The sequence below is a fragment of the Puma concolor genome, chromosome B1, assembly GCF_028749965.1.
Source record: "Puma concolor isolate L17-30 chromosome B1, mPumCon1.1.hap2, whole genome shotgun sequence".
In the NCBI taxonomy this organism is placed as follows: Eukaryota; Metazoa; Chordata; class Mammalia; order Carnivora; family Felidae; genus Puma; species Puma concolor.
This window is the reverse complement of record NC_141670.1, coordinates 43,238,797-43,263,480: the sequence shown is the minus strand read 5'-3', so window position 1 is coordinate 43,263,480 and position 24,684 is coordinate 43,238,797. Positions and strand designations below refer to the sequence as shown.

Here is a 24,684-nt window from a genome sequence, read left to right as displayed (position 1 = left end):
ATCTGAGATAACTGGAGGGGTGCCTGGGTGGCTCAGTCAGCTGAGCGTCTGACTCTTGATATCAGCTCAGGTCACGCTCTAATGGTTCATGAGTTTGAACCCCACATCAGGCTCCATGTTGAGTGTGGAGCCTGCTTGGGATTCTCTCTCCCTCTCTCTGCTCCTCCCCTGTTCTCTCTCTTTCTTTCTCTCTCTCTCTAAAATAAATAAAATGAAAAAAAAAGAAAAAAAAGAAAATCTGAGATAATTGGAAAGCCTACATAGACACACACACACACATATATATATATATATATATATATATATACACACACACATACATATATATTAATGCTGGAGAATAGTGGAGAATTAAGATAACTTGTAGAGATTTAATATTATGTAAACAAATGGTGGCGTACTTTTTGTAGATGGGTAAGAAATTCATGTAACTTCTGGGGGACTAATAATGAAATTTTATTTTATTCAAATAGAGGGGAATTATGACATATTATGCAATAATGCTATTATAATAATGTTATTATAATTAATATGTATAGAATATTTGGTTGACGAGACTGTGGTAGGCTGGATATATATATATTTAGAAGTGAGCAAACAGGACAAGTTTTTGATCATCCTGAAATTGGAAATGCAAGAATGCTTGAGGATTAAGAAAAAAACATTATAATGTTTTACCATTCTTGCAACCAAAAGAAAGGGGAAAATTTGAAACAAACTCAGAAGAAGTTTGTAGAAAAAACAGAGACTGGGACCACGTACATTAGGAAATAAGTTGTGGATAAAAAGCCATTTGTTCAGCCTATGTATGTATGCAAAACCTCTTCACTGGCATACTTGGGAACAGTGTGTACAAACCAAGTTTTCATGAATCATTTGTCTTCTCAATTGAAGAGGGATGGAAAAGCAATTCATATATATCCTAACCACTACTCACTTTCATATCCAAGTTCCATATTGAAGACATAGTTGCATATATAATTCCAATACCATGAAAACCACTTATTAGAAATACAAGAAATTGTGCTCAAATTCCAATCTTTACTGCTTACCTCTTCGCTTCCACAGTCACATTCTTCATTAGGTTCCAAAATCCCGTTACCACATACTGATTGATTTTGGTATGATGGTTGCAAATTTGAAAAGTTGTGAAGACATTTAGCCTCATACTTTGAAACAAAATTTCTATAGTCATGCATGCTGCAGTTGCTAAAAATCTTTATACCACTGGAACCCCTACAATGAAATAATAATCCTCAGGTAAATAAACCAGGTTAATAAAAGCCCATCTAAATGATGTTCCATATATAATTATATGAATTGCAAGATGGCTTAAATGAAAAAGTTGTGCCTTAGCAGAGATGAAGTCAAACATGATTACATTTTAATTTATCACTATTAATCTTTAATATTTTTAAAATGGCATTGAAAATGTATCTTTACAGGAAAGCAGTAAAGTTTAATGGTTAAATATCCACCTATCTATCATCTATCTATATATCATCTATTATCTACCATCTATCTTTCTACCTGATACGCTCTTCAGTCATATATCCAAAGTTTTCTTCCCTCATTTCAGTCAGATGTCTACTCACATGTAACTTTCTAAAGTGGTCTTTCTTGATGTTATATAAAATTGTGTCCCTTCCCACATTCTCCTTCCACTGTCATTATTTATTTTTCTACATATATTACTCTATATTATTGTATCATGTAAAAATAAGCATATTTGTATTTTTTAAATCTGTTTTTATATGACTTAAGTTTTGCACTAAAATATAAGTTCTGTGAAGGTCTTTATTTTCATGTTCACAGCTATATTTTTAGTGGGATATCTAATATATATGTCTAATAGATCTCCAATATATATTTTAAATATACTGTGTAAAATATTGTCTACTGGTCTTCTCAGCCAAGCCTGTCCCATCCACTATTCTCAGTTCCAGGCAACTTTAATCTTCTAGTTTCTCAAGATGATAACATTGGTGTAATCCTGCATGAGACTGCATGTTGGAATGGTAACATTTTGAATACATTGAATTAAATGAAATATATTAAAATATATTAAATATATTATATATTAAATATTTATTATATGTTAATAAAATACATTAAAACATATTGCTGCAATTAACTTCATCTGATTAAAAAAGGTTTTAATGTTTGCTTATTTTTGAGACAGAGAGACAGAGTGCAAGTCGGTGAGGTGCAGAGATAAAGGGAGACAGAGAATCTGAAGCAGGTTCCAGGCTCTGAGCTGCCAGCACAGACCCCAACATGGGGCCCAAGCCCACAAGCCATGAGAACATGACCTAGGCCAAAGTTGGACACTCAACCAATGGAGCTACCCAGGGGCCCTATGATTTTTTAAATGTTTTAATGCAGCTACTAGAAAATTTACAATTACATATGTGGTTTACATTTTAATTCTATTTCACAGTTCCCCTCTAAGCAATCATGTCTGAAACAGTAACTCTTAAACAGCTATATCTGTGATGAGTGATGTTCTGGGTTGACTCCAGAGCCTCCAAGGAAAGAAATGTATAACTGCCAAGGGTTTGGAGTTGGGAGAGTGAGAAAAAAAAGGCATGCTTTAGCTTTCATTGATATACTCATTTGTAATGGAATCAATAGGGGAAAGTGTGAAGACTGTCACAAGGAAAAATATTTAAGCAATTTTGTCTATTACTTTTAACTATTTTGTTTCAATAGACATCAGTGCCACTACAGTTTTGCAGGCTACTCTTAGGCAGAAAGCTACAAATTTTGAGCACTGATATCTTTGTACACAAAATTAGCTTAAAAATAGACAGAGACCTAGGTTCTTTTCTACTTGGACCACATGCTTTCTGAGTAAAAATTAAGTGTTAGTTAGAACTTGAAGCTTTCAGGGGCACCTGGGTGGCTCAGTCAGTTAAACGTTCGACCTCAGCTCAGGTCATGATCTCACAATTTGTGAGTTTGAGCCCCGCGTTGGGCTCTGTGCTGCCAGCTCAGAGCCTGAAGCTTGTTTTGGATTCTGTGTCTCCCTGTCTCTCTGCTCTTCCCCCACTCATGCTGTCTCTCTCTCCTTCAAAATTAAATAAACATTACAAAAAAAAAGAACTTGAAACTTTCATTTAAAACGTGTACAAAGCAATTTGTTAAATCTCTGCCTAAAAGATGGCCATGAAAAGGAAGAAATGAATGTATTAGCCTAAGTATATAGAATTTTAATAGACCCAGACATTTCAAAGTAAGTCTTAATCGATTGGTTTTTTTGTGGGGAAAGTTACCACCGAGGTCTAAAGACAACTACAAAATAAGTTGAGTTAAAGCAGCTGTTTCAAAGTATTTTCATTTTTTATCCCAAACTCCAAATGTGGGCTTGGAAACACTGAAAACGTTATTTCAGAGAAACACAGCTTTTCCTGCAACCCTAATTCTTTTTGAATCCCATGGACATTATTAACTTGGCAAAACCTCAACTATTTACTTTCTTTACTTATGCGTTTGATAGCTGAAATTACATGGGCCAAAATAAACAAACATGCTGTTTGAATTCATATTACTTTTGTAATTACTAATATTAAGTATCCATTCAAAAGGCCCAACAATCTTATCACATTCTGAAGTCATTTCTAATTTCTAGTCTCCAAGACATGTGTTTCACGTCTTTTATCCAAGCTCTTATGCTCCTTATTCTCAGCTTCCTATCAGAAGAAATTGTCCTCATCTTTCCACCTCCATTAACCAAACTACCTACATCTTTATTTACTCTGCTAACATCACAATAATTGAGTATACACAGCTCCAAAAAAAAGCCAACCTATGAGTGCCTGTGCAGCTCAGTCGGTAAAGCCTCAGAGTCTTGGTTTCGGCTCAGATCATGATTTCACGATTTGTGGTTTCAAGAGCCCCATGTCAAGCTCTGCACTGACAGTGCCTGCTTGGGATTCTCTTTCCCTCTTTCTGCCCCTCCTCTGCTTTCTCTCTCTCTCTCTCTCTCTCTCTCTCTCTCAAAATAAATAACTAAACATTAAAAAAATAAAAATAAATAAATAAAAGCCAGCCCCTGTACTTACGCACTAGATTGTATCCTAATGTACTCAGTGATTTTGTTAAGTCTTCATTTTATCCAGCATCATCACCCTTTCCTTCTTTTCTCTTTATTTCTTTGTCTATAGATAACGTAGTTCCTCTTATCTTAATAAAATTTTTAATGCTATTATTGTTCTAATTGTATTATGACTCTGCTGATTTATGTAGGTAGTCAATCGTAATATCTATAAATAAGGACAGTTTTTTTTTTTTTTTCTTTTTCAAATGTTTCCTCTTTTTTCTTTCCCTTAAAATTCTGGCCAAAGCTCCCTGGACTATATCACTGAGGATAATTTTACATATCTTTGCTTTGAATGCCAAGTGCTATAACAGCCAAAACAATAATAGTACCATGTTTATATAGTATTTCAAAGTCTTTATAAATCTTAAAAATGTCCCTCTAATTCCCTCAGGTATTTCTTAATCATGATATTTACCACTTTCCTGGAGTTTTGTATCACTTAGACAGATTTATTAGTAGGAAAATTCTTCGATACCTTTCCAATTTTTGACGTGGAGTGGAATATAAAGAATAAAAAATTCATCACATCTTGTAAACAACCTTATATATATATATATATATATGTAAAATAATTAAGAAGAAAAAAAAGCCTTACACTGCTTTATGATTCATTATGCATGTAGCTCTTGGACAAGAACATTTATTAATATCATCATATGTTAATCCCATTTTAAGGCCAAGTAGTTGAGCTATAATAACTGAAAATCCCTCCAAAGTTACTGCATCTGGATACTAAAATAAAGAAGATTGAAGGGAAAACCATCATATAAGAAGTTAACAAAAGCAAGTAATCAATTAAATTAAAGAATTTTGTTCCCATAAAATTTTATATTTTAATACTCTTTATGTTAAGTGTATTTTACAACATTATTTTGATAAGTCATTGACAGGACTATCCATACTGGTCATATGATTAAGAACAATGCAAGAATGTAGGGAATGATCAAACTACCAGTATTCTCTGGTTTACAATTTGACACGCTCAAATTCTATAGCCATAAGCACACTTAGTATTTCTGATGCAATCAACATAAAACACATTTATGTAACTTTTCCATTAAATCAGTTCATCCAATTAGTAAATATTAACTCAGTGTTCACATGTGTCAGGCACATTAACAGAAAATGAAAATGTAGTGGCATGCATGACAGAAATGGGCATTGTTCACATGAGGAGCTTTCATTACAGAAAGGAAGAGAGAAAATAAACAAGAAACTTAAAACAAACTTCATCAATACAAATCGATCACAGAAAGTATTATGAAGAAAATGAAGTACTCCAAAAGAAAATTCTGAGGAGGAGTAGAACCACTTAAAATTTATGAATTAATATTTAGGCTGAGGTGTAACACTTGGGAAATGACCCAGCAATATACATAGGAGTAAGATATTTGTATGGAAGCTCATTAAAAGGTTGTAGTATAATGGATGAATTTTAAAAATAATAACAGAAAGTAGAGATATAGGCAAAGCTATGGTAAGGACATTTGGAATGAGAAGTTATTTTAAAAAGGTTGCTGGCAGTACAGAGTCGTATTTCACATTATTTCACTTTTGATAAGTAAATTGTGAAACTTTTCTCATCCCTTTAGTCATCACAAGCAAAATTCTTAGAGTTTTTCTTACTTTTCTACATCAGTTGAAATTTATGGTGAATAAAATTTAAGTAATTCATGCCTAAAAGAAAAAAAAAGATTGTACATATGTATGTGCAAGTGTGTGAATGAAAACATGGAAAAATCAGTTAATAGCTAATAGTTAATAGGTACCCTTTCTTTTTACACTATAAGACCGAAGTATAAAAGAAAGGAAAAAATTCCAGTAACAGAATTTGAAAGACAGATAAAGCCGCAGCAAAACATGAAAGGTGATATCAAGCTGATCATCAGATTTTAAGACAGGTTGTTAACAACCATAAGCTGGCCTTTTAATGCCAGCTCAGAAAAAGAAAACATGCTCTTGTACTTCCATAATTCCACAGTTGAGAATGAATCCCCTCTATAAAGTCACACAACAAGGGGCTCCTGTGTGTCTCAGTCGGTTAAGCATCCAGCTTTACCTCAGGTCATGATCTCAGGGTTTATGATTTCGAGCCCCGTGTTGGGCTCTGTGCTGACAGCTTGGAGCCTGGAGCCTGCTTTGGATTCTGTGTGTGTGTCTCTCTCTGACCCTCCCCCACTTGCTCTCTGTCTCTCGCTCTCTTTCAAAAATAAATAGACATTAAAAAAATTATAAAAAATAAAGCCATACAGTAAAATAAAATAACCCAGTAGCTATATTGTGCAGGAAGAGAAGACAATTATACAAAAAATTCTTAACAGAAATAAAAAAAGAGGACATCACTGTAGAGCTTGTTGATTAAAAGGAGCTATGATGTACAAAAGAAGGAAATTGTACCCTTATCTTAAACCATTCACAGAAATTAACATGACATGGATTAAAGATTTACACATAAGACCTAAAACTGTAAAAGGTTTAGAAGAAAACATAAGCAAAAATCTCCTTCAAATTGGTCTTCGCAACAAGTTTTGGGTTTCACACCAAAAGCACTGGCAACAAAAGCAAAAATTAACAAGTGGTGTAACTACAGGAGCAACCCACGTGTTCACTGATAGATGAACAGATAAGGAGTATGTGATATGTGTATGTACAATGGGATATTATTCAGCATATAAGAGAATGAATCTTGCCATTTGCAACAACATGGGTGGACCTAAAGGGTATAATGCTATATAAAGTCAGTCAGGCAGAGACAAATATCATATGATTTCTCCCATATATGGGATTAAAATAAAACACAACAAAACAAATGAATAAGCAAAGAAAAAAAAGAGACAAAAAGAAGTCCTAAATACAGAGAACAAACTCATAGTTGCCAGAAGGGAAGTTTATTATTTATTTTATTACAAATAAAAAAACTCATAGAACTGAAATATAAGTAGAAAGGAGGCAGGATATAAGTTCAACAAATAAATCAAGTGTATTTCTATATATTAGAAATACACTAGAACAATTGAAAACTGAAATTGAAAACACAATTCTATTTACAATTTTTTCTTTAAAAAGTTAAAACATTTATGTATATGTATCAGTTTGCTGGGGATTCCATAACGAAGTACCACTACCAGGTGGTTTAAACATCAATATTTTTTTCTCATAATTTTAAAGGCTGAACATCCCAGATCAAGATGCTGGCAGGGCTGGTTTCTAAGTCCTTTCTCCTTATGTCTTCATATGGTCTGTTCTCAGTACATATCTTGCCTCAATCTCTTCCTATAAGAGCACCAATCATATTGACCTGATTTTCATTAATTACTCCTTTAAAGGCCTTCTCTTCAAATACAGTCACATTATGAGGTACTGGGGGTGGGATTTCAATCTATCAATTTGGGGAGGATATAAACCAGCCCAACAAATGGTAAAAATGAAACAAAACATGTAAGGAACTATATGCTAAAACTTAGAATATTTTGAAGAAACAAATCAAAGAAATCCTAAAGAAAGTGAGAAACACCGCATATTCATGGCTTTAAAAAATAAAACAAAGTGAAGATTTCAATTCTCCCCAAATTGAACTATAGGTTTAATGCATTACCTAACAAAACAGCACTATGTTTTTAAAAACGGTTTTGAAATTTCAGTGGAAAGGCACTGAAATTAGAATAGTGAAAATGATTTTAAAAAGTAAGAATCAATTTCTGAAATTTTAAGCCTTACCACATATTTAGAGTAATCAAAACAATGCAATATTGAAAGAAGACAGACAAATAGATTGATGAAACAAATAAAGTCCAGAGATAGACCCAGATAAGTATGCTCAAGTGAATTTTGAGAACGGTGCAAAATTTCAAGCAAGAGAGTATCTCTTCAATAAATTATGTTAGAACATTTGGAAACCCTTAGTCAAAAAAATTCCTAAAAACTTAATAACTTATATCTCACTCAGCACATATTATTAATAAAAATAGGTCTTATTTCTAAGTGTAAATGGTAAACCTATAATAATTTTAGAAAACGAGTGAAACAGTCTCATGATTTGGGTAATGTACTATGGTTATTGAACAAGTTTTCTTTGGGGAAATCTGAATAAAGGGTACATAAAGACTGTTCTACTGAACTTCTCACGAGTCTTATTTTTTTGCAAGAGAATAAGCCTAAATAACAAATAACACACAGAAATCATAGCATTGTAAGATCAAGCAGTGAAATTATTGAACACTATCAGAAGAAGTAAATCCAACTGTCAACCACTATGAAGTGTCTCAGTATCTGAGGGGAATTTAAGAAAACTTTCAGGTGAAAGCAATGCCAGTTTTTGATTAGTAACAAATTATTAGTAGCAATTAATTTTCATACCTAGATTTTAGTGAAAGCATAATTTGCTAGAACATCAAAAGAACCATTCCATTTAAACTTTTAAGTATTATGCTATAACCAGGAAGAATGAAGAAATAAATTAATGAAGAAATAAATTCCTACACAAATTAACCAAGGCTTGAAAATCAACACTTAAGAACTTAAAAGCAACAAAAAATAAATGACAGATTACACAAAAACAAACAATTCCATTATTGGTTGAATTTTCATAAATAACAAGGAGGGAAGAGTGTGAAATACATTTTAAGTACAGAAGGAAAAAGATTATCATTCCCAAATTATAAATCTAGCAAAAATAACACCAAAATTAGATTGAATAAAGATATTTTTACACAAAAAACTAAATAATTCATTGCAAGTGGACATGAACTACAAAAATCGCTGGAGAAAGAGATTGAGGTTGAAACTAAATGATTCTAGATGAAAACTTAAATCCTCAGATAATTAAAGTATTGGAAATGATAAATATATGGGTAAATACAAGAGATTTTAGGTGGCTTAGTTTTGTTAAGAGTGCTATAACAATTATTAACTATTCAAGGGAAAATGAATAATATTATCTTGCAGATTTTTATGTATCTTAAAGCAAGGTTTCTACCTATGAAATAAAGTAACATAATTTAACTCTCCGTGAAAAGTTAAGTCAATTCCTAAAGACTAGGGGGAAAAAAGAACCTGAAGAGAGCAGAAAAAAAAAATCTTTGAAAAGTCACACAGAACTGGGAATGATTCATGATCACACCAGTCAGAATAAAAACATTCATAATTTATGAGGTTTTGGACAGAGTACATAGAATCAGAAGTCTACTGCCTCAGTTGTTTGGCAAGCTTTACTCTAGATGAAATGAGTCCTGTTTCTACTTGAGAACATTTAAAATAACAGCGTGAAAGAAGCAAATTCTATGCAAGTACTTCAATTCTGTCTGAGAAAAGGGACAATAATACACACATAGACAAACACACATACTATTTATTTCTTTTTTTATGTTTATTTATTTTTGAGAGAGAGGGAGAGAAAGAGAGTGAATAGGGGAGGGGCAAAAAGAGAGGGAGACACAGAATCCAAAGCAGGCTCCAGGCTCTGAGCTGTCAGCACAGAGCCTGACATGGGGCTCAAATTCACGAACCATGAGATCATGACCTGAGCCGAAGTCAGACGCTCAGCCGACTGAATCACCCAGGCACCCCAACAAACATACATATTAATATGCAGCAACTGACAGTGTATAATTGAAAACAAGCAACCAAACAAAATTTAAAAAGCAGAGGATGCCAGTGAAATGGCCAAGTAGATAGTCCCAAGAACCCATCCCTCCGCGAAAACACTAATAATTTGAGGAAAATTTGTCAGAATCAATTTTTTCAGAACTCTAAAAAATAGTCAAAGTCTTACAAGCAACCAAGTGAATTCAGAATCAATGAAAAACGCAACTTGAAAATTTATAGCTAGTATTTTAAAATGCTACCAGACTATGGGGGTATTTTCTTACATATTTTTTAAATGTATTAAAATTTTTAAGTCAACTCGAAAACGATAGGAAAGCATCATGGCATATTTACTTCCCCTACTCTTGCCCCAGTCTACAGCATGAATTTATTTCTGGGGTCTCCATTCTGTTCTATTTGTCTAGATGTTTGTTTTGTACCAGTATCATACTATTTTGATTACTGTATATTTATAGTATATTTTGAAGTCAGAAAGTGTCATGTCTCCAGATAAGTTCTTCTTGCTTGAGATTTCTTTGTCCAGGATTTCTTGTGGTTCCATATAATATTTAGGGTTTTCTTTCTATTTCTGTAAATAATGACATTGAAGTTTTGATAGGGAATGCACTGAAACTGTAGATCACTTGCGTGTAATATAGACATTTAAAAATATTAATTCTTCCAATTAGTGAAGATGGGATGTCTTTCCACTTATCTGTATCATCTCATTCCTCTCATCAATGTTTTATAATTTTCATTGTGCAAATCTTTGACCAATTTGGTTAAGTTTATTCCTAAGTATTTTATTCTTTTTGTTACTATTGTGAATGGAAATGTTTTATTGATTTCCTTTTTCAGATAGTTCATTGTGTATAAAAACATGACTAATTTTTGTAATGTTTATTTTGTTTCTGCAACTTTACTGAATTTATTATTTCTGAGTCCTTTGTTGTTGTTTAGGGGTTTCTACATATATGATCACGTCATCTTCAAACAAGAGATAATTTTACATCTTTTTTTTTCAGTTTTGATTTTTCTTTCTCCTTTCTTCCTTCCTTCTTTCCACCTTTCTTCCCTTCCTCCCTTCCTCTCTCTTTCTCTCTTTTTCTTCTCTATCTTCTTTTTCTTCTCCTTCTTCTTTTGTGTAATTGCTCTGGCTAGGACTTCCAGTATTGTTAAATAGAAGTTGTGAGAGTGGGTATTCTTGCCTTGTACCAGATCTGAGATGGAAAGCTTTCAGTTTTCCCTGGTTGATTATGATGAGCTCTAGGCTATTGCCATATGATCTTCATTTTGTTGAAGCAACTTCCTTTTAAAACTGGTTTGTTGAGAGTTTTTATCATGAATGGATGTTGAACTTTCTCAAATGTTTTTCTGTTTCCACTAAGATGATTGTGTGTTTTTTCCTCTTTCATTTTGTTCATGTATTGTATCATATTGACTGCTTTCCATGTTTGGCCATGATCATATACTGCTTAGTACTCTGTGTTGTGATTGCTTTCCATGTTCAACATATGTTTCGTCTCAAGGGGTAAATTCCACTTGGTCATAATGTATAATCCTTTTAATGCAACAAATTATATTGAAATTTTTTTGCTAATATTTTAAGCTTTTGCATCTATGTGCATCAGGGATATTGGCCTGTGGTTTTGTTTTCTTGTGGTATCTATTTTTCTGGCTTTTATATGAGGCTGATGCTGGTTTGTTAAAATATATTTGGAAGTGTTCTCCCTTCAATTATTTTGAAGAGTTTCAGAAGGATTGGTGTTAATTATTCTTTGAATTTTTGGTAGAAATCTCCAGTAAAACCATCTGTTCCTTGCCTTTTTTTTGTTTTTTTGTTTTGGTTGGGAGGCTTTGATTACTAATTGAATCTCTATTTGGTATTGCTTTGATCAAGCTTTCTATTTTTCTTGATTATTTTGGTAGGTTGTATTTTTCCAAGATGTATCCATTTTTTCCAGGTTATCTAATTTGTTAACATATAATTATTCTTAATAGTCCTTTTTTACCTCTCTAATTTATCCATTGTAATGTCTCCACTTTCATTTCTGACTTAATTTATTTAAATCTTCCCTCTACTTTTTTCTTAATTATTTTAGGTAAGAGCTTATCAATTTTATTTTTCTTGTCACAAATCCCAAATCCTAGCTTTGTCATTTTTCCCATTATTTTTCTATTCTCTATTTGATTTATTTTTCACTACACAAACTCTCCAAAAAAAAATCCAGAAATAGAGAAAACATAGCTCATTTTATGAAATCATCATTACCTTGATAGAAAATCCATAAATAGCCATTACCAGAAAAGATAACTACAGTTTGATATACCCAATCACCATAAATGCAAAATTTCTTTTTTTCTTTATATATATTTTTTAATGTTTTTTTAAATTTATTTTTGAGACAGAGAGAGACAGAGCATGAGCAGGGAAGGGGCAGAGAGAGAGGGAGACACAGAATCCGAAGCAGGCTCCAGGCTCTAAACTGTCAGCAAAGCCCAATGCGGGGCTCAAACTCACGGACTGTGAGATCATGACCTGAGCCGAAGTCAGACACTTAACTGACTGAGCCACCCAGGTGCCCCTAAATGCTAAATTTCTTAACAAAATTTCACCAACTTGAATCCAACAATATATTAAAAAGACAATACATCAAGACCAAGTGGGATTTATTCTGGGAACACAAAGCTAGTTCACCAATTGAAAATTCATCAATAATATAGTCACCACTTTTGGGATGAGCACTGGGTGTTGTATGGAAACCAATTTGACAATAAATTTCATATATAAATAAAAAAATAAAATAAAATAAAATAAAAAAAATAATAATAAAAAAAAAATAATATAGTCACCATATCAACAGACTAAAGAATTTTAAAATGTATGAGTTTTCAGTAAATACAGAGAAAGACATTTGACAAAATCCAATATTCATGTTTGGTGAAACAAAGAAACACAAAAAAATATCTGCTTAGTAGGAATCAAAGGGAGCTTCCTTATAAAGAGTCTCTCTATAAATCCTATAGCTAACATCCTATAAAATCATGAAAGACTGAATGCATTCCCTGTAAGATTACAAACAAGGCAAGGGTTTAGACTCTCACAACTTCTATTCAATATTGTACTGGGGATTCTAATTGATGGAATAAATTGAGAAAAAATAAAAGGCATGCAGATTAGAATGGAATAAACAAAACTGTCTCTATTCTCAGATGACCTATGTATATATCTGTCTATCTATCTATCTACCTATCATCTATCTATCATCTATGTAATCTACCTAAACATCTATCTATGTAGAGAATTCCAAAGCCTATCAAACAACTCATATAACTGGGTTTCCTAGCTTACAGAGGATAGTGAACACAAAAAGCATAGCTAAGACATGGGTTAGTTTGATTAACTAGATAAATGTATTCAAATATCACCATGTGTAAAACAACATGAATTCCTTTCCTTTCAACTTTGCCAATTTCCTTACAAATAGACCATCTTTGCTCACGTTTCAGTCAATTGATAAAACTATTAAAGCCATTCTCAAATGTTTGAGCTGTCGCACTAAATTCAAAAACTCAGATATTTTTACCTAGATTTATTTATTTATTTATTTATTATGAAATAAACATTATTCTATTTTTGTTTACTAGAACCCTTAGTATCTACCCCTCACTTGTTGCCCAGGAAAATGTCAACATAAATTAGCAAGATCTTATATGTTGTCTTGCTTTATGAGCTATCATCTTCTGGAAAGCCTTTACAACTTTTATTAACCTATGAGGATAAAAGCTGATGAGATTAAAATAAGGCAGGGTAAACTATGGTCCACAAACCCAATCTAGCCTATGACCAGTACAGCCTTCAAATAAGAATGGTTTTAGGGGAGCCTGGGTGGCTCAGTTGGTTAAACGTCTGACTTGAACTTAAGTCATGATCTCACGGTTCGTGGGTTTGAGCCCCATGTCAGGCTCTGCTGACAGCTCAAAGCCTGGAGCCTGCTTTGGATTCTGTGTCTCCTTCTCTCTCTGCCCCTCCCCTGCTCACACTCTGTCTCTGTCTCTCAAAAATGAATAAACAAATTTTTTTTAATAGATAATGGTTTTATATTTTTAAATAATTAAAAAAATAAAAAAATAATATTTTGTGACAAATTAAAATTATATGAGATTAAATTTCAGTATTCATAAATAAAGTATTATTGGAACACCACCATGCTCATAAATTTATATACTTTCTATATTGGCTTTTGCATTACAGTGGCAGAGTTAATGAGCTGTAATGTAGATTACATGGTCTACAAAGTCTGAAACATTTAGTACCTGTTCCTTTATATATAAAATATGCTAGTCCTTAAGATAGAGCTTAGAGTGAACAGGTGTCATTATAAGGCATCCAATTCAAATGAAATTATTACAGGATCTTTACACAGAGAAGTAAGAAGTTTCACCTCACCACAGATGTGGACCAGCTACTTCAGTTGACCAAAACACTCTTAGAAGAATTTGTCATTTTAAATTTTGATCAGGGTTCCTGTTCTGAGGAATTCTGAGGTTCGGGGTATCTGGGTGGCTCAGTTGGTTAAGCATCCAGCTCTTGAGTTTGGCTCAGGTCAGGTTTGTGGGATCAAGCCCTTCGTGGGGCTCTGTGCTGACAATGCGGAGCCTGCTGGACGTTCTTTCCCCCCCCCCTCTGCCTCTTTTGTGTGCTTGCACATGCTCTCTCACTCTCTCAGAATAAACTTAAAAAATATATTTAAAAAAATTTTTTTAAATAAAATGATCAGGTTCATCTTGGGTTCATCCATTGTTACAATCCCAAGTCTAAGGTCTCCTTCCAATTAATGTGCTAATTATAAAATAACAGATTTGGTCCCCGCTTGTCTTTATTCTAATTATTTTCTAATGCTTATTTGTTTTTGAGAGACACACAGAGAGACAGACAGACAGACAGACAGACAGAGTGCAAGCAGGGGAGGGGCAGAGAGAGAGGACACACAGAATCCAAAGCAGTCTCCAAGCTCCAAGCTGTCAGCACAGAGCCTGATGCAGGGCGTGAACTTACAAACCGTGAGATCATGACCTGAGCTGAAGTCGGCTCAGCTTACTGAAGATGCTTACCTGACTGAGCCACCCAGGTACCCACCCCCACTTGTCTGTAATTCTGCAACATGAACAATTAATTGGTAAATGATTCTCAGTTATACTTGCCTAGTGGTTACCAAAAAAAGGAGACGATTTTAAAGCCACGATAGGATCCAAGAAGAAAGAATTTTATAAAAGCGACTGGGGAAAAAAAGCAGCTGGTTAACAGATAAATTATTGATAAACCAACAGAAGATGATGAGGCAATTCTGAGATTAGAAAAGCAAAATGTTGCTACCAACACCAGAACAGAATGTATAAATGAAGATCCATTCTTAGAATCCATAAACAAGTGCTACTCAATAGGAGACACATGACAGAAGGACGAGGAGTTTCAGAACAGAAAGCAATAGTTCTGACACATTTCTCCAAGCAGGGTCAGTATGTAGACATACTAAGACATTTCCCTGTCTCCATCTAATCATCCACACTTGCTGAATATACCCAAAAGCATGAAGGCAAAGAAGCCCAGGGAATATATATATGTAGTTCCCTATGAGATAGATCAGAGCAGAGGATTATCATGAAATGGATCTGAGAACACTTAGATGAGTGACTGATCCAAAGTATAAATATCAAAAAATATTAGGGAATGTAGAAGTAAAAGAACAAACTTAAATAAGATAAAATAAATTATATAATGAGTCAAAATGCTCTAATATATAATTAACAAAGTTCCATAGAGAAAAGGGGAAAAATGATCAAATAAAATATAGTAAAATTTCTCAAATCAGAAGTAAATTAGTATCCAGATTGAAAGGACTTTAATATAACCAGCATATTGGATGATGAAAGACAACACACAAGGATTTTAAAAAGTCTTAAATGTTTCCATACAGAAAATAAGCAAGACACACAAATGAATGAGAATAAAAATAGCATTAAATTTCTAAAGAAATGGTAAAAGACAAGGAAAAAAATCCTTTAAAATTCCAAGGGACAATTATTTTAAAAGGAAAATTAACCATAGGGTGTCTGGGTGGCTCAGTCAGGTAAGCATCAGACTGATTTTGGTTCAAGTCATGATCTCAGGGTCATAGGCTCAAGCCCCACATCAGGCTCCATGCTGAATATGGAAACTGCTTGGGGTTCTCTCTCTCCCTCTCTCTCTGCCCCTCCACCACTCATTCTCTCTTTCTCAAAATAAACATATATATATATATATATATATATATATATATATATGAAAGTAAAATTAACCAGTCTTTGAAATAAATAAATGTATTTTCAATCATGTCACTCTCAAACAATTTGCTACACATCTATTTTTTAGTAAATTATAAGAGCATATATTCTACTAAAATGAGTAAGCAAGTCATGAAAATAGAATACACATGTTCCAAAGGAGAAATGGTAGAAAATTTGTAAACAACCCCTATGCAAGAAGTTTAATAGAGATTGGGGGAAAAAAAGAAACATCCCCAGAGCTCCAAAGAGGACTTTTTGAAACATGTAAAAAAAGTAGAGGCAATTTTTAATTTTATTAAAGAATTTGGGCAAAGGCAATATTATGCAGTTACAAATTTGGGAAGAAACAAAAGCTATGCAATGAAGGCAATTTAATTTTATTTCATTATCTGGCTCATCTGAGAATAAAACAAAATTCTAATAAGCTATATTATTATAGAGGAAGAATGGAAGAGGTGGCAAGTCAGTATTATGAGCTATTAGGATCCTAAATTCTGACTTCACTGACAGTAAGTCAATGGATGTCTAAATTTGAAGACTCAAGAAATTTCAAGGGCCTTTTATTTAAAAATATGGAGTAAAAATGAATAAATTATTTTTACACATATAAGCATGGGTAAATTCCACAGACATAATTTTGAACAAATAATTGGCAGATACAAGAATATACTGTGTATTATTTCATTTACATAAAGCTCAAAAAGAGGCCAACTTAACCAATGGTGATAAGTGTCAAAAAGTGGTTTTCTTTGATATGGATAGTAAGTGGAAGGAGGTATATGAGTCATAGGGGTCTTATGAAGTGGTGAAATACACTATTTCTTGATCTCCATGATACTTATGGCTATGTATTAACCTGGTCAATATTAATCATGCTAGATATTTATGATTTTTGCAATGTTCTTTATATGTAATATACTCCAATAAAACTTTTATTTACAAGGAGATGAATATAAAAGTATAAGTCAGGAGGAAAAATTTTTTTAAAAAATACAGGCGTAGTTTATGTAAGGGACTGATTTCGTTTTTTCAGTATTAGTCCTATAAAATCACTTGTTTTTTTAAATTAAAAAAAAAAAACTTTTATTGTTTATTTATTTTTGAGAGAAAGAGAGCACAAGCGGGAGGAAGGGCAGAGAGAAAGGGAGACCCAGAATCTGAAGCAGGCTCCAGGCTCTGAGCTGTCAGCACAGAGCCTGATGCGTGGCTTGAACTTGGGTACGATGAGATCATGACCTGAGCTGAAGTCGATCGCCCAACTGACTGAGCCACCCAGGTGCCCCAAAAATCATTTGTATTTGTAACACGTGAATGTGTATTACTTAATAAGACACAAATTTAAAAAGAAAAGTGGAGCTATATGAATCAACATGTATATGTCTTTTAAAAAGCTGTTCAAAATAGTTCTGAAATGATTCATAAAATAAGAACAATGCAGAACAACATGTAGTAAATGGACCCATACTTTTGTAACAATAGCATAATAACACGTAAAATGGCAAGGACAAATTCATGATTTTTGCTATTTCTTGAATTTAAAGTAGACATACAGGAGGATTTAACTTTGCTTACTGTTTTACATCCTTAGAAATTCTGATATAACTGTCATAATAGTCATTATTCCTATTCGGTATATGAGTATATTAATGTATGTTCATATTATGTTCTAAGATTAAAATAATTTTGTCCCAACAAAATAATAAATACACATAGAGAGAAAAATGCCTTATTATACACTACTTTTATTATACACTATTTAGCTATATTAAATAATATAAAATGCAATATACAGATTAGAAAAAAATAGTAAAGAAGGATAAAAATTACATACCATAGCAATATCTGCATTATGGCTTTTATTGCATATTGTGCCAGAAAATGTTGCTCCCAAATATGTAGGATGTTTCCTGTAACTACATCATTATAGTATAAACTTTTTATTACCATAGTTATTCAGAGCAATTTATTACTTTATTTATTAAGCTAAATCTTCCATAAAATTTACAATGGTTTTCAAATATATGAATTTTTGACCTGGATAATATCTAAAATATTATACAAAATGCTCATTGAAAATTATGATTCACTTTAGTAGCAATTTTCTCTCATCACCTCTTAGACTTGAAATAATTTCACTATCATGAATTCTCCTCAGTTTCCCTTATTCTGCATGCATTCTTTTGATCACTAAAAGTCAAAAAAGTTTTTTTATATTTTTATTTTTTTTAAGTTTATTTATTTTCAGAGAAAGAGAGCATGTGCACGCATGGAGGAGAAGCAGAAAGGGGGAGAGAGAGAATCCCAAGTAAGTCCCATGCTGTCATTGCAAAGCCTGACATGGGTCTGGATCACGGCCTGAGTCAAAATCAAAGTCAGAGGTCTAACCAACTGAGCCACCCAGGCACCCCAAACAAAAAGGATTTTTAATCTGTGGAATAAGAAGTTTTGCCTGTCCTAAATGTAAGCATTTTCTTAAATTAAATATTATCAAAAAAATTCTTTTTAGTCAAGCAGTAGACATGAAATGTATTAACATATTATAGATAATATTAACTGAATAGTGACAATTTTAACATTATTAATAAGCTAAGGTTTACATGTACTCTTTAGTAAACATATATAGTAGTAAAGTATGTAGTATATAACATATGTACATAACATAAGTAATGTATTCTGTAGTTATGAAAGTCAAGTCTTCATTTAATTATATTCCAAAATATATTGTGATATATGTGATATATGTTACTTATGTTGTTTTTATTTTTATCATATTTTCAACTATACTATAACATCTATGGCAATAGCTATATATGAAAATGTTTAACATTTTCAGAGGCCTACAGAAAGTTGAAGAACACAGTAAATGCATTAATTATCAAATTAATGATATTATTTATGCATATCTCTTTTTTAATGTAGAACATTGTGCTTACATAAGTAAGAATGCTATGTCATGGGGCCGTAGGATAAGATAGTCCCGTTTCCATACAAAAAATCTTTGTAATAAATCATCAGCATCCCCGTTGGTAGAAATTTTGTTTTTATGTGACCACAATTCCAAGGAGGACAGCATTACAGTCAATTTGAACTGAGTAAACATCTAAAATAAGATTTATGGCATACTTGTTAAAATAACAATTATTAAATCAAAATGATATAACATAAGGAATATATTCAGTTTATTATTTAGATTATTGAAGATTTTTAAGTCATTGATTTGTCATGGTAAAATAGAAACCGGTTTCAATGATTTTTCATAAAACTATAAATGTAAAAAACTTAAAACTTACAGTGTTGACAAGGCCAGTAATCTGGATAATTTTCTGTGTTACAGCCATCATTTCTGATCCCATATAATCATACTGAAAAACAATTTTTAAGTTATTCTTTTAAAATGTGAGTGATAATAATTTATCTTTTGATGGTGAATATATCTTGCTCATAACAGGCAGGTAAATCATAGGATTTGTCAAACAATATAACACATACTACTATAATGATGATGACATCATAAAAGAAGCAACAATAAAAAATCATAGGCTTTTAAAATAGATTCTCACTTGTTAATATTTTAAAGAAACTCTGAAGCAGAAACAATTGAAATCATCAAGAGGTCTCAAAATAACTTCAGAGATTCCTCCTTAGTTTAATAGGATTTCTTCAGCTAGACACAGAGGGAAACACAAAATCTCCCATCACATGGTTGGTTAAAAATATCAAATCAATAAACAAAATAAAAGGGCTCAAATATATCTATAGAACAAAAAAACAAAAATGACAATTATAAAAATTAAACATTATGTGGAATAAAGGATTCAAAAACTTTGATAATGAATACAATGAAATTATGTAAAGGAAAGGAGAAAAGAAACAAACTGTCCTGTGAAATGGTAAATTCTTGAGAGGACATAAACTTGTATTTATTTGAGAACTTAATTAATGTGTTCTTTGCAGTAATGTTTTGGAAAATGCTTAGTACCTCTGCAAAAGTTGTTAATTGTACAAATTGAAAAAATGGACTCCTACCAAATCTTAGAACTCTGCATAACTTGTTTACTCAAAATTTTGGTAGTTATTGAAATGGATGTGCTTGTTATAAGTGTTAATATAGAAATAATGTAAAATTAATTATATATTTCCATTTCATGAATTAGAAGTTAAACATATTCTAGTAAATAAAATTTCCTTATAATAGAAAAAACATAGCATTAGAGAAGTATTATACATATGAAATGTATTCCTATACAACACACAAATAAAAAAATCCTTATTTATGACAATATGAGAATACTCAAGATCATCAGAGTAGAGGTATAATTTCATATACTAAATGTCATGACACTTTGGAAGATAGAGTTAGCCCCAAAGGTTTATTTCACAAGGTAAAAATTCTCAATATATAAGGAAGGCATATCAATGCTTAATTAGTAGGAAATAATACACATCATCAAAATATGGAAAACAAAATGGACACAATTAAAACAAGAATTTAAAAAACCCGCAATAATAGTTCAAGATATTAACCCAACTCTCTCAGTAACTGATAGGAAAAGAGGGCAAAAACTTAGTAAACTTAGAAGGTCTGAGCAATACAGTTAAAATGTTTGACTCATTAATATACAGACATAACTCCATTCAAAAAGGGCAGAATAGGGGCACCTGGGTGGCTCAGTCGGTTAAGCGTCTGACTTCAGCTCAGGTCATGATCTCTCAGTCAGCTCAGGTCATGACCTCACAGTTTGTGGATTAGAGCTCCGCGTCTAGCTCTGTGCTGACAGCTCAGAGCCTGGAGCCTGCTTCAGATTCTATGTCTCCCTCTCTCTCTGCCCCTCCCATGCTCATGCTCTGACTCTCTCTGTCTCTCAATAATAAATAAAAGTTAAAAAAAAAAGGTAGAATGTAATAAATCTTTTTAAAATGCATGTGGACCATTTATAAAACCCACCATATACTGGGCCATAAAAGAAGTCACAACACATTTCCAAGGTTTCACATCATTCAGATCATGCTCTTTTACCACTATGGAATAAAACTGATATGAGCAACTAAAATAGAACTTGAAAATCCCCAAATATTTTGAATTGAACCAATACAATTTAAATTCCCAGGGGTCACACACACACACACACACACACACACAAATGACTTAGACATAATTTAGAAAAACTGAAATGTTCAAAGAAGTCAGACTATCAAAATTTGTGTTGCTAGTAACAAACATAAACCCTTGTATTAGATAGTAACTCTTTGACTAGAGATAAACTGTTAAGCATAAATACATTAGAAAATAAAAAAAATGCATAAAACCAATTATCTTATCCAAAGCAAAGAAACTGAAAGGGAGGAAATAACAGACAGAAGATAAGAAAATAATGTTAGGGAATAAACGTAAGTAATCACGGAATATATTTAGCTATTCCATGAGGTGGTATCTCATTGTGGTTTTGCTTTGTATTTCCCTGATGATGAGTGATATTGAGCATCTTTTCATGTGTCTGTTAGCCATCTGGATGTCTTCTTTGGAAAAGTTTCTATTCATGTCTTCTGCTCATTTCTTCACTGGATTATTTGACTTTGGGGTGTTCAGATTGATAAGTTATTTATATATTTTGGATACTAACCCTTTATCAGATATGTTATTTGCAAGTATCTTCTCCAATCCCATAGATTGACTTTTGTTGATTGTTTCTTCCACTGTGCAGAAGCTTTTTATCTTGCTGAAGTCCCAGTAGTTCATGTTCTTTGTTTCTCTTGCCTCTAGAGACATATCTAGTAAGAAGTTGCTATGGCCAATGTCAAAGGGGTTGCTCTCTGTATGCTCCTCTAAGATTTTGATAGTTTTCTGCCTCACATTTAGGTTTGCCATCCATTTTGAATTTATTTTTGTGTATGGTGTAAGAAAGCAGTCCCGTTTCATTCTTTTGCATGTTGCTGTCCAATTTTTCCAACACCATTTGTTGAAGAGACTCTTTTGTCCACGGGATATAGTCTTTCCTGCTTTTTCAAGTGTAAGTTGACCATACAGTTATGGATCCATTTCTGGGGCTTCTATTACATTCCATTGACCTAACTGCCTGTTTTTGTGCCAGTACCATATTGTCTGCATCACTACAGTTTTGTAATATAGCTCAAAGTCCAGAATTATGATGCCTCCAGCTTTGCTTTTTCTTTTTCAAGATTACTTTGGCTCTTCATGGTCTTTTGTGGTTCCATACAAATTTTAGGATTATTTGTTCTAGCTCTGTGAAAAACACTTGTGGTATTTTGATAGGAATTGCATTAAATGTGCAGATTGCTTTAAGTAGTATTAACATTTTAACAATATTTGTTCTTCCAATCCATGAGCATGGAGTTTTTTTCCATTTCTTTGTATCCTCATCCCATTTTTGTCATAAGTGTCTGATAGTTTTCAGAGTACAAATCATTTACATCTTTGGTTAGATTTATTCCTAGGTATTTTATTGCTTTTGGTGCAGTTGTAAATGGGATCAATTCCTTGATTTCTCTTTCTGCTGCTTCATTATTGGTGTGGATGCAATAGATTTTTGTACATTGACTTTGTATCCTGTGACTTTACTGAAATAGTGTGTTAGTTCTAGCAATTTTTTGGTGGAGTCTTGTGGGTTTTCTACATAGAGTTTCACATCATCTGAAAATAGTGAAAGTTTGACTTCTTCCTTGCTGATTTGTATGCTTTTTATTTCTTTCTGTTTTCTGATTTCTGAAGCTAAGATATTCATTACTATTTAACATAGTAATGAGAGTGGACATCCTTGACTTTTTCCTAAGGGAAAGGGTCTCAGCTTTTCCACATTGAGGATTATATTAGCTGTGGGTGTTTTGTATATAGTCTTTCTAATATTGAGGTATGTTCCATCTATCATTACTTTGTTGAGGGTTTTTGTCAAGAATGAATGCTATACCTTGTCAAATGACTTTTTTTCATCTATTGACAAGATCATATGGTTCTTACCCTTTCTTTTATTAATGTGGTACATCATGTCGATTGATTTTAGAATACTGAACCACCCTTGCACCCCAGAAATAAATCCCACTTGACTGTAGTTAATTATTCTTTTAATGTAATGTTGGTTTCCATTTTCTAGTATGTTGAGAATTTTTTCACCATGTTCATTAAGGATGTTGGTATATAATTCTTCTTTTTAGTATAGTCTTTGTTGGTTTTGGGGTCAAGGTAATGCTGGCCTCATAGGATGAATTTGGAAGTTTTCCTCCCATTTCTACTTTTTTAAAACAGTTTAAGAAGAATAGATATTAACTCTTCTTTAAATGTTTGGTAGAATGCCCCTGGGAAACCATTTGGCTCTGGATTTTTATATGTTAGGAGATTTTTGATCACTGATTCAATTTCGTTGCTGGTTATGTCTGTCTGATGGATATGAAAAAAATAAACCTTAACTCTTACCTCACACCACACATTTTTATCAATTAGAGAAAACCATAAAACTCTATGTGAAAAGATAAAGAAAAATAAATTCCAAAACAAAAGTAAAAATATTTGTGTCCTCGGAGTAAGAAAATATTTCTTAAATGGAAAAAATAAAATAATGATAAAAATCATATATTGGACTTATATGCTTTATCATTAAGAAATATGCCCATCAAAAGACACCACTAAGAGAGAGAAAAAACAAGCCTCAAACTGGGAGAAGATATCCCCAATATAGCCATCTGACAAAAGATTCATATTCAAAATATATAAAACTCCACAAAGCATTAATAAAAATATTAAAATGGGAAACACTTGTATATTTTCTCTTAAAGAGAATATCCAGGGGCACCTGGGTGGCTCAGTCAGTTGAGCGTCCGACTTGGGCTCAGGTCATGATCTCACTGTTCACGAGTTCGAGCCCTGCATTGGGCGCCGTGATGACAGCTCAGAGCCAGGAACCTGCTTCAGATTGTGTTTCCCTCTCTCTCTGCTTCTCTCCCACTCATGCTCTGTCCCTCTCTCTCTCTCTCTCAAAAATAAATAAACATTAAAAAAATTAAAAAAGAGAGAATATCCAAATAGTCTACAACAATATCAAATGTATTCAAACTCATTAGTCATCAGGTAAATGCTAATAAAAACCACAATATGATCTCATTTTACATACACCAGAATGGCTAAAATTTAAAGACTATCAATACCAATTGTTTGTGGAGATATGGAACCCTTGAATCTTTATTTGGGGTGGGGGTACCTTGGATCTTTCATACTTTGTTGATGGGAAAACAAATTGCTATATTCAATCAACATCTCTTAAAGGTAACATATACTAATCATGAAAAGGTGATCAACATCACTGATCATCAGGCAAATAAATGCAAATCAAAACCTCAGTGAGATATCACCATACACTTGTTAGAATGTCTATTATCTAAAAGACAAGAGATTTCAAATGTTGGAAAAGATGTGAAGAAAAGTAAACCCTTTTACACTGTTGGTGAGAATGCAAATTGGTACAGCCATTATGGAAAACAGTATGATGGTTCCTTCAACAGTTAAAAATAAAACTACCACATATCTAGCAATTCCATTTCAGGGTAAATATACTAAAGAAACAAGATCAAAGAGATATCTGTACTCCCATGTTTAATGTAGCACTATTCATGACAGACTAGATATGGAAGCTACCTAAGTGCCCATCAACAGATTAATGAATAAA

At 32.7% G+C, this 24,684-nt stretch overlaps 1 protein-coding gene across 2 annotated transcripts in view; it reads right to left on the bottom strand.

Moving 5' to 3' along the window:
* Positions 1-24,684, bottom strand: part of ADAM18 (ADAM metallopeptidase domain 18) — a 145,840-nt gene that overhangs the window by 87,327 nt on the left and 33,829 nt on the right. For both annotated transcript variants that reach the window (XM_086702895.1, XM_086702896.1), the window contains exons 8-12: positions 19,303-19,374; positions 18,946-19,112; positions 17,844-17,925; positions 4,698-4,834; positions 1,053-1,236 (exon numbers count right to left, since the gene is read on the bottom strand). In XM_086702895.1, coding sequence (XP_086559021.1) covers positions 1,053-1,236; positions 4,698-4,834; positions 17,844-17,925; positions 18,946-19,112; positions 19,303-19,374 — 642 coding nt within the window. The remainder of the gene's footprint in view (positions 1-1,052; positions 1,237-4,697; positions 4,835-17,843; positions 17,926-18,945; positions 19,113-19,302; positions 19,375-24,684) is intronic.